Here is a 12,118-nt window from a genome sequence, read left to right on the forward strand (position 1 = left end):
GGTGATGGGAAAATGAAATGGTGATGTGGGTGGGTGGGAAACTTGGAATGAAATGGTGATGTGGGTGGGTGATGGGAAAATGATATGGTGATGTGGGTGGGTGATGGGAAACTTGGCCAAAATGAAATGGTGATGTGGGTGGGTGATGGGAAACTTGGCCAAAATGAAATGGTGATGTGGGTGGGTGATGGGAAAATGAAATGGTGATGTGGGTGGGTGATGGGAAACTTGGCCAAAATGAAATGGTGATGTGGGTGGGTGATGGGAAACTTGGCCAAAATGAAATGGTGATGTGGGTGGGTGATGGGAAAATGAAATGGTGATGTGGGTGGGTGATGGGAAACTTGGCCAAAATGAAATGGTGATGTGGGCGGGTGATGGGAAACTTGGAATGAAATAGTGATGTGGGCGGGTGATGGGGTGGTGATGTGGGTGGGTGATGGGAAACTTGGCCAAAATGAAATGGTGATGTGGGTGGGTGATGGGAAAATGAAATGGTGATGTGGGTGGGTGATGGGAAACTTGGCCAAAATGAAATGGTGATGTGGGTGGGTGATGGAAAACTTGGCCAAAATGAAATGGTGATGTGGGCGGGTGATGGGAAAATGAAATGGTGATGTGGGTGGGTGGGAAACTTGGAATGAAATGGTGATGTGGGTGGGTGATGGGAAAATGAAATGGTGATGTGGGTGGGTGATGGGAAACTTGGCCAAAATGAAATGGTGATGTGGGTGGGTGATGGGAAAATGAAATGGTGATGTGGGTGGGTGGGAAACTTGGAATGAAATGGTGATGTGGGTGGGTGATGGGAAAATGAAATGGTGATGTGGGTGGGTGATGGGAAACTTGGCCAAAATGAAATGGTGATGTGGGTGGGTGATGGGAAACTTAGCCAAAATGAAATGGTGATGTGGGTGGGTGATGGGAAACTTGGCCAAAATGAAATGGTGATGTGGGTGGGTGATGGGAAACTTGGCCAAAATGAAATGGTGATGTGGGTGGGTGATGGGAAACTTAGCCAAAATGAAATGGTGATGTGGGTGGGTGATGGGAAACTTAGCCAAAATGAAATGGTGATGTGGGCGGGTGATGGGAAAATGAAATGGTGATGTGGGTGGGTGATGGGAAACTTGCAATCAACTTTGCATCAGCCTAATCTACATTTGTGAATGAGAACCTCATATACCACATCCTCTGTATACTTGAATAAATAATTGCCTACTTGAATTCTTATAAGACATTCCAATATTCATAGTAAGAAAACATCTTTACATTTCAGTACCTCAGAAGTTTAATATTATGCAGATTATTCAGCGACTTGCTCATTCAGAAAAGCATAAAATTCAACAAAATTCAGTTTTTTGCACCTTTGTTAGTGTCATATAGATGTGCTGACATATCCTGCTAATGGTTAACCCGAAAGCTGTGTATTGAAGACAAAATAAGACATTCTACATGAAATTGTAATATATACTGCAGTAGAGAAATTAGTTACATATGCATTAACCGGGCTTCACCTTTGTGAATACTGCTCTTTTCCTTTATCTTTGCCAAATTTTTCATTGCAAAAATATCCAATGACAATTTTAATGACATATCCTTCACTTGTAAGCAATGTATACACAATTTTGATTTGTTTACACTTTCTCGCTGATTGGGCCTTTAAGTATCGATAAAATATTCAAACATTTGTGTATGCTAATCTTGTACATGTGTAATATTCTCGGGTGTGAAAATTTCATTGCTTTAATAGAAGGAATGCTGTGTCTGCCAAGACATGGCGACAATATCAAGCTTATTAAGATTCCGTAATTGCTATTAGTAGAAGTAAGCAGGGGAAGGTAGAGGCCTCATCCAGTCGTGGCTTCGTGCTTCCCAAGTTAATTATCTTAGCTAGGGCCGCGAGATAGAGAAAACAAAATGAAGTGACATCCTGTGTTAAAATTGACCAGAACATAAACAGAAACAAGGTTGCCTGCCAAACAATTTCAACCCATGGAGCAAGTTGTCAAAAAGTAGCCCAATTAAATTAAATTTTGTCCATGAGGGGATCATCCACTCTAAAAATCCTAATAGAAGAAAAATAAAGCAATAATTGCCATGTGCATCTTCCTTTTTAGCCCATGAAACACTGTATTTTTGGGCCAAAATAGGGTAAAATTGCAAAAACAATTTGTGCTTTGTGCACTGGCCTATCATATACCAAAATTCACCTTCACGTTTTTGGATTAAATAGTATAAAATCGAAAATTTGTCACTCACTTTTAGCGCAAATGTCCCAGTCAAACCGGCACAAAATCAGCTTGTCACCCTAAATTTTGATGCTTCCACCACCACTGTTGCGACATTTGTACTTGATATCCCTCCATGTGTAATTACACAAAATACGAGCCCTTCTAAAGAATTTTATAGGAAGTTGTCATATTTACAAGGTATATTTGAAAAAAAATAAAAAGCATGCATTTTTCTGCAAAAGCCTCAAGATACACAAGTATGTGTTGTATGTAAGTGTCATCATCATATCATCAGTCATTTATGAGTTCACTATGAACTACAATGATCTCATTCCTAAGTGCACAGTTGATAAACCTCCATTCAACTATCATGTATCCAAATTTTAACCTTAGGTATTAGATAGGGAGGCCCATACAACCTTATTGGCCTATGGAATGAAAGTGCTTTTTCAGGCACAATTTTCTTGCAATTCTTTGGTGACTGTGGTCCATGTATATTATTTTTCCGAAGTTCAACTTAGGTACAACAAAAATATAGTCAATAATGGCTGATGAAAAGGTCAGTTTTGGAGATATTTTGGGGTGAAAATGCCCTTTTAAGCAATTTTGACCATTTTTTTCAAAAAGGGTCAAGACATATGTTTGAAAGAATTGCGTTTTTCTGTTGTTTTTAATGTTATAGTGTCCATTAATATTCCATTTGACGTAATCAAAAAGAAAATTTTTCATTTTTTATTTTTTGTTGAAAAAATGCCAATTTTATGATTTTTGCCGAATTTGCCAATTTTCATTATTTAGCCTTATAAATGCCACATTTGTAAAAAAAATTCACCCTAGACACCCTCTGAGAGCATGTCTTACAAAAGTTTGGGGGACAAAAACTTCTCCTTTGAAAATTCCAGATTGTTTTAATCGATGGATTACGTGTTATGATCCTTCAAGAAACCACATTTGTACTGAAATGTAGCTAATTTTGCATTTTTTCCCAAAAATCTGCTTTTTAAAGACATTTTATCTCATAGAATAACCCCACCCACATCCCTTTTTCTCTCCACAGGTACAGAACCCAACAAGAAAAAGCAAGCAAAGTGGAATCAAAGTTCATGGAAACTCTGGTTATCACAAAAAAAATGTGCCAAAATGGCACTTTTATTCAAAATCATACTTCTACAATATAATACAATTTGCCATTTTGTCAATTTTACATAACTATATTTGGAAAATGCTTATAGGTATTCATCTGATCTAAAAAGAAACAGTTTATTACTTTTACAGTTCAAATGATGACATGTAAATTAAATATTTCATTACATTAGAAATGTCTTTAAAATGGGCTGAATAATGAGATTTGATGAATTTTCCATTTTTTCCCAAAAATCTGCTTTTTAAAGGTATCCAATTTATCACTTCTGATAATATTTTCTGCAATTTGGCAAATTATAAATACTCTCCACCATAGATTTAACTAAAATAACAGCAAGAATTTAAAGACATGTGCCATTAAAAGTCTCTATTTTAAGGCTGAAAATGCACTTTTCCTCATTTCGGGCAATTTTTTCCCAAAAAAGTGATTTTTAAAAGTCTCGTAATTATCTTTTCTGATTATATTTTCAGCTATTTTTGTCTTTATAAGTACCCTCAAACACATATTCAATCATATCAACAACAGTAATTTAAAGTTACTTGCCATTAAAAATCACTTTTTAAGGCTAAAATGCAATTTTCCACATTTCTGGCATTTTTTCCCAAAAAGTGATTTTTAGAAGTACCTATTTATCATTTCTGATTACATTTTCAGCAATCTGAGTCTATTTGTGTACCCTCATACACATATTCAACCATATCAACATCAGTAATTTAAAGTAACTTGCCATTAAAAATCACCTTTTTGAGGCTAAAAATGCACTTTTCATCATTTCTGGCATTTTTCCCCAAAAAAGTGATTTTTAAAAGAATCTTATTTATCATTTCTGATTACATTTTCAGCAATCTGTATCTTTTAGTGTACCCTCAAACACATACTCAATCATATCCACATCAGTAATTTAAAGTAACTTGCCATTAAAAATCACCCTTTTGAGGCTAAAAATGCACTTTTCGTCATTTCTGGCATTTTCCCCAAAAAAGTGATTTTTAAAAGAATCTTATTTATCATTTCTGATTACATTTTCAGCAATCTGTGTCTTTTAGTGTACCCTCAAACACATACTCAATCATATCCACATCAGTAATTTAAAGTAACTTGCCATTAAAAATCACCTTTTTGAGGCTAAAAATGCACTTTTCGTCATTTCTGGCATTTTCCCCAAAAAAGTGACTTTTAAAAGAATCTTATTTATCATTTCTGATTACAATTTTAGCAATCTGTCTTTTTGTGTACCCTCATACACATTCAACCATATCAACACCAGTAATTTAAAGTTACTTGCCATTAAAAAATCACTTCAAAGCTAAAAATGCATGTTTTCTCAATCCGTGTTATTTTTCCCTAAAGGATGAAATCAAAACTCCACCGGCGGTTAACCGCCGGTTCCCATTGTTTAGAAAAATAGCAACTGGACGGAACCGGCGGTCAACCACCTGTCGAGTTTTGATTTCGTCCCAAAGTGGTTTTTAAAATAATCGTACTTATCTCTTCATTTCGATTACAATTTCTGCTTTTCTTTATAACCAAAACCATCCCTTAACATATAGGCCTATTCTTTGGTTTGCTTTAAGTTACGCAGTGACATCAATGCTTTTTCGCAGTTGGGCTGCAAGCGTGCTAACACACCTTCCTTGTACGTGTGAGTACTGTGTAATTAAAATTAATTAAACTTGATACGGTACTGCTACCAGCAAAATACTCCCTTTTGTCACTACCGAACTTGAGGCGGACCAATATGTAGGCCTACTTTTAATTTATCAAAATAGAAGAAGTTACAATAACTCTTAATGGCTTCAAGGTTTATGGTAGATGCTTATTAAATGCATTATAAATTTGCTAATGCTATGTCATCGTCATCACTGGATGAACTGAACTCATCGTCGCTCTCGCTGTCCGATTGATGAGTATGTACGTCGAAGGCAGAATTTTGTCCAACAACTTCACAAAGAACAGCAAGCAGCTGTTGCTTTGACTTTTGTAATAGCCTTTCAGCAAATCAGCATGTTGAATAGGAAGACTTTGCCACAGCTGACACTGCTTCTTCAGATCACCGACAGTTAGTGATGCATCAAGTTTGGTTACATCTCTGATTAACTCTCCATTAGCAAGAGCCTGTTGTGTAGCCCTTATTTTTTCTTCTGCTCTTCTTTTCCTTTCCCGAGCTTTCATTTTCTTGGCTTGCCGGGCTGGCTCTCCTTCATCATGCAGTCTTTTCAGTTGCTGATTTTTTGTCCCACGCTTTGACGCCATTTCCCTCCCTCCTATCATGGCACTACGACACAAATCCTCTCGAGTCTCCTTATCTTGGCTTTCCAGAAAGCCCACAACGTGGTCATGTTTAGCAGCTACACTTCCACCTAATGACAGTGGATTTAAGCGGCGAGATCTATTCATCTGGTTATCTACGGAAGCAAACCTGCCTTCTACTGCATTGTTTGTGGAGTCTGCGATGATCTTTGCAGCTTTCACTAACCGAGGATTGAAATCATCCCAAAAATACTCGCCACCAGGTAAATGTTCTTCTGCATGTTTCTTCAGTTTTGCTGCCCCAGCAGCACACATTACTTTGAGCAGGTTCAGTAGATCATCATCTGTATCAGAGGGTTCCCTTATCCTGTCCATATAATGGTCAATCTTGCATGAAGCACTATGGCGTCGTGCGATATCAGGATCTGTTCCTTTGAGCAAGTCGTTGGGGTGAACAGCAAACATCTCAAGCTTCTCTACTGCAAAATGATAATCGACAGCGAGTGGAGTTGCTGCTTGTAGAGCTTCTGTGTAGAGGGGTTGCAGGATGTCATGGTACACAATAGCTAGTGCTCTCACCTCAGTCATAACCTTGTTGCACAGGAAACCATCATACACACCAGCTTCTAGTTTGTTTAGCTTTTTTGTTTCTTTTAGATCTTGCAGAAATAACATGATTAAGTCTTTGCTGCAAAATGTTGGAACAGCATTTTCAGCATAAATGAGGTATCGACCACCAACAATTGGTTTGAATAATGTTGATCCTGATGCTTCTAATTGGTCTGTAGACAAACAAAATGCTCTAAACTTTGATCCTTGGGCATATTCTTTGTTGCTTTCAGTGCAAATAAGTTTGTCTGTTTGATAGATATGCCTTGTGCCTGTTACTCCGTCTTTATCAAATGCCAACTCTTTCTCTCCTGCTAGTGTCATGGCTACAGCGGTGTTATTTATCTTGTGGAGAGAACATGTAAAAGAATAAACTTTCGCTCTTTCTTGTAACTGGTTTTCAGGGATTCCCTTCTCTCTCAGTAGGCGCGCTTTTTCTTCAACGAGAAGTCTCGTCAGTTTGATCTCGGTGCTGGCTCTATCTGACATCTTTCCCACTATATTTGTAAGGGAATAGATACCTTTAGCCTCGTCGTGCGTAGCTATGCCATTTTTGATGGCTATCTCGCATAGCTCATCAAGACATTTCTGGAATGTTCCAAGAGTGGCCTCGGAGGTACCCAATGCCACAGGTTCCATGCAAAGCGTGAAAGTTCTTTCCTCATCACTACTTGGGGCCAACTTAATAACAATTGATAACCACTCAAGCTGTCCTTTGGTTGTCTTGTCACACTGGAATATGGCAGCCTTATTCGCCTTTAACTTCCATTCCCAGGCAAGCCTTAACTGCACAAGATAGCCAGCTTCTATCTTCATCCTTTGGGCTGTAGACCTACTAGGTAGTGACGTGTTTTTGACATCCTTGTCACCTAGAGTTTCAAGAACCCTACGAACTACAGACTGAATTGTATTACATGATACACCCTTAGTTAATAAATCAAAATACACTAATCTTATTTCGGCGTTATAGTAATTTTTATGTTTTGTCTCCAAAGTTCTTAATTCAGCTAGTCTCTGCTGCAGATTTTCTTTGTCATCTTTAAGTTGACAAACAATCTCTTCATGGAGCTTTGCGGCTGTGTGCTTGTCCGTTTCAAAATCTTGCAACAAACTTTGGATTTTACTCTCCCTCCTCTTGACCTTCTTTTTGCAGTTTGTGTTTTTCATTTGCCACTTTCTTTGCATAACTATTTGCCTTTGCTGCTGACGTTTCATAGTTCTCCGCTATGTCCATGAATTCTATACATTTTTCTTTCCATGACGCTTTCTCCTTATCCACTGCTTCTTTCTCCCTCCTAATTTTATTCAACTCGGTTTGTTTTTTCTTCAGTTCTTTTTCACATTGTTTACTTCCAAGTTGTAAAGCACTTGCCTTCTCTTTCTTGAGTTGATCAACAATGTCTCTAGTACGCTTACCAACAAGAGATTTCAAATTGTCAACCTGTTGCGTCAATTGTTGATTTTTCTTGGTTGCTTTCATCAACTTCTGTTAGACTTCTGCCACATCTGGAGGAATGGGATGCTTTCCAGATCGTAGTGTTGAATAGAATTGTTGAGAGTGGTTCACATCAGAATCTGCAGCACAACAAAAACAAAAACATGCAATATTATGATTTATGAGTAAGGCCTAAAAATTGTTTGATTTATCTTTTTTTTAAATATTTTTTTAGTATTCAAGGACATTCTTTACCAATGCAACTTTTAAAATAAAGCTGTAAATTAATTGCATTTGATAAAAGCCTTGGATCTTTTTTACTTTTTTTTTTATTTTAAAGTAGGGCCTACTATAATAATGGCCGCCCTGGTGTAAATACCGTACTGACGCGAGTCTAGTCCCACCTTCAAGTAAAGTCCCACCCACAAATTTTCGAAAAATTTCAGAATTATTTTGAAATCATTAATAGACTATGGCATGAATACAAATTATCAATTTTCATATTAAAAATACAAAACATCTTGAATTTTTTTTTTTTTTTTAGGTCAACCATGAATGATCCTAGCATTTCCAGGGACACTACAAAACCGAAAAAATAAAAAACTTAAAAATTCGAGTATAGTCCCACCCCCAATTTTGAGAAATGTTCACCCAAAAATGGGGTGGGACTATACTCGCGTCAGTACAGTAGTTAAATAGTTACATACAACAATTCAAATTAACACAAAAGCTCAAAATGACTGAATTAAGCAATGCCATAATAATATTTGAATACTTAAGTAGGGAAATTGTCTTTAATTGTTGTTTTTTGTACATCTAACACTTTGCATTTGGTATTAGACACATAATTCTTTTTTTTTAAGTGACAAACTTACCATTAATATAATTCAGCCTGGATGTATTGATGAGATCTTTCATTGGAGTTCGATGATTTGCATGAGACGATATGGACTTGTCAGAAGGGGGGGATTTGACATCATTCAAGCAGCTTTTGTTTGGTACTGGGGTTGACGTCACAGGGGTCTGGGTGTGTTTGACTTGTTCTGGCGTGTTAGAGAGATGCTGAAGTGGTTCAGGAGATGACAAGCCTGCAAGGAAATCACAAAAATTGCAAGCATTTACACATTAGCGTGAAGGTTGTAAAATAAGAATTTTTTTTTCTAAGATTTTTTTAAAGATTTTTTTTAACCTGTTTTGATGACTGAGTGGAACACAGTGAAATGTGCATGTTTGAAATATATAAAGTTGAGTGAAGTCTTCTGAGCTAAGACAAACACTTTGCTAGCCTTATTATATTCTAGTGAACAAAATAAGTACTTAAAATTTTGCGGTTCTCATGTTTTGCACGATTCTCGATGCAAAGTGTCGGCTGCAATGTACACACATAATGTACATGCAAAATACACCTGGCCACGCATTAATTTTATTTGAGGTAATTACACTTGGAGCAGGGGGAAAATAGAAAATTTAGATTTTAAAAAAAGGAAAAAAAATATGAAAAACCTACCTGATGGAGTTTGGAAGGGCTGAATAGACGACACGCTGACTGATGGCTGTGACTGGTCTGGAGTGGATAACACATCACAAGTTTCGGTTGATTTTGGCGTTGATGTAAAAGGAGGCTGATATTCAAGGCTTCGTCTTGGTGTGGCGTACATGCCGAGTGAATGCAGTTCTGGAGCTGGAGAAGTCAGAAAGCCTGTACAAATAACAATACATGTCATGTAAAAGTGCATAGATATGCAAATCACAAGTTCATTTTAGTTTATATCGGACACACCTGTAACAATACAACAGTCTGCAATATGGGTGTATGTGTGTGTGTTGATGTGAGTTGGTTTTCGGGTACCCGACCGAGATTCACAACCCGGTTAAGAGAGTTAATTATACTAACATTTATACCACAGATATCCCAATTTTGAAAAACCCGAGCACAGCAACATTTATTGGGTTTGTATGAATGAGCATGAAATTAACATACCTGACTGATCTAGACTATATGCTGATTCTGCAGTGGATGATGTGTTTGGTGAAGACATTGACAACATGTCAGGTGAACTTGGTTGTGAAGGTACAGGCACACTGGAGTGATGTTCAGTTGGTTCTGGGAGACACTGTAAGCCAGCTTCTGGAATGGACTTTGGACCTTCAAAACAAAATGTTTGAAAGTACATGTATTAAATGTTAAATTTAAAAAAAATGAATTTCGATAGCATTTTTAAGTTTTTCCCTGGGACAAAGGGTTTTGTTTTTCCCCATAGGCATTGAAAACAAAGAACCCTGTTTTAAGAGCATGACCAACCCAGATTTTGTATTTTAGGAGAATTTTTTTTAAATTTAATTTGGCTAAAATCATCCATATTTGCACCAAATTGATTGATTTTGACTATAATAAAAAATAAAAAAAAATAAAAAAATGAATTTTCAAGCTTTCGGGGCTATAGGGTGATTTTCGTCTTCAGAAAAAAAGAAAAAAAACCTCCCGTCCGACCAATCCTACTTGAAAAGTCCATCCGCCCGTAACAGGGTTTTTTAGTCGCCTATCACAACACAATTATAAATTAAAGCGATAGGCCTATGAAAGATTTGATTCAAAGATGACAGGACTCTTTACGTTTTTTTACCTGGTTGTTTATTTACATCGTGTAATTATATAAAATCCAAGATTTTTTTTAAATACAGGAATTAGTATTTCATCCATACACAACAACTTTGCATATACTGTTCTGTTCTATATGACTATGGCACACTGCATACATGTTTGCCTTTTTTTCTTTCATAATCTTAATGCATTTTAAGTGATAAAAAGCTACATAATGAAAATCTCAATCTGTAATACATACCTGTTTTCAACTTATCAAAGGGTGCATTCAAGAAAGCAGACAATGCTCTGGCGGCGCTTTCATTTCCTCCCCGATTAGCTCTGGCATTTACATTTTTCTGAAGACGGCCAAACTCCTTCATAAGCGCTGTCATTCTTTTCTGCAGAGTCTTAGGCGTTTTTCCCGATGCCCACGGTATTCTTAAAATGTTCAGCCACTGAAGAAGCTGGTCAGCTGCTCTTGTGGCAGAGTCTGGACGCCACTTTCCCGAAGTTAAATGGAGTTCCAGTATGTCGCGATTCAAAAAACATCGTGTTGTACTGGTCCATGGCGATGACATCAGTGGGTATAGCCTAAATAAAAGATAAATAAATAAATAAATAAATAAATAAATACGGTACATTGTTTACTTAATATAAATAATCAGGGGCTTTTGGTTTTATTTATACATTTTCTCTATTCCTCCAATAATATTAGCATAATGTAGGCCTACTATTGCTAGACCAATCAATTTTTTCAGCTTCTTTAAAAATATGCCAAATTTCATTTTTTTACATGCAATGCACTAGAATGCAATGAAATTTATATGAAAACAAATGTATAATGAAAAGGAACGAATGACGGATCTTATATTTTTTCATGCATGTCTCACTCCACCAGTTACACCGAAGTCGGAACGAAATAGTAAATAGTAAATAGGTCAAAATAAATCCATGAATAAATTAAGTCATGAATACGTCTGAATAAATCTATATACACAGAAAAATAAATAAGCCTACAAATACAATGCCTAGATAAATTCATTAGCCGACCCCATAAAACCTTGTTTTACGGAGCCGACCGTATGTGTTTTGGCCGAATTTAACAATTTATAAGCATTCGGTGATATTTTGGGGTCATTTGAGCCTCCAGAAAAAAAATCCGGACCGACCCTACTTGAAAAGTCCATACGCTGACCCTTAAAACAGAGTGTTGTTGTTTGGGGTTTTTTTTTTCGCCTTAAATTTATTATCAATTTATCAAATGAATATGTCACAAATAAATAAATGAAGTCACAAATAAATAAATTCAGGAATAAATGTATCAAATATTCATGAATATTTAATTTAGATTAATTCATCAATAATTTAAAAAATAAATAAATATTAATAAATATTTTGACCCAAATAAAAACTTTAAGTTTAAACTTAGATTATTTAAATTAGATCATTTTAATTTTTATTATTTATTTGGCCTCCTGAATTTATAATAACTAATAATTAATATCTGATAAAAATTAATTTAGTAAATCGCGTATGTCACTGCCTGGCCTTTTAACGATTGATCACTGCTTTTCAACAGGCTAGGGAGTAAACAATCTAGCGCTGTTTATACTATACACTGCCGATATACAGCCGTTGCACACGGCACGCAACTTACAATTGCAGTTTGACGCCTAGCCTATTGGAAAATAATACACTACCGATCTCAAAAATTAACTTGCGCGAGCCCAATTACTTTCACTAAAACTTCTTTTAGAAGCCCAAATTATTTTATAAATTAATATTTTACAGTCTGGATGTTATTGAAGAATAAAATGAACATAAATACAGTCATTAAATTGTCACGTAAATAGAGAATATCA

The 12,118-nt window shown here is 36.3% G+C and overlaps 2 protein-coding genes across 2 annotated transcripts in view; one reads left to right on the forward strand and one right to left on the reverse strand.

Annotated features, from left to right (window-relative positions):
* Positions 1–12,118, forward strand: part of LOC140171939 (death-associated protein kinase 1-like) — a 238,219-nt gene that overhangs the window by 199,948 nt on the left and 26,153 nt on the right.
* Positions 7,696–9,875, reverse strand: LOC140171940 (uncharacterized). Its single transcript, XM_072195284.1, has 4 exons — positions 9,654–9,875; positions 9,180–9,371; positions 8,548–8,760; positions 7,696–7,812 (listed from the first exon to the last, which is right to left on the reverse strand). The coding sequence occupies exons 1-4, from the start codon at positions 9,844–9,846 to the stop codon at positions 7,727–7,729; spliced, it is 684 nt and encodes a 227-aa protein (XP_072051385.1). The 5' UTR covers positions 9,847–9,875; the 3' UTR covers positions 7,696–7,726.

The sequence above is a fragment of the Amphiura filiformis genome, chromosome 15 (genome assembly GCF_039555335.1).
Source record: "Amphiura filiformis chromosome 15, Afil_fr2py, whole genome shotgun sequence".
Taxonomy (NCBI): Eukaryota; Metazoa; Echinodermata; class Ophiuroidea; order Amphilepidida; family Amphiuridae; genus Amphiura; species Amphiura filiformis.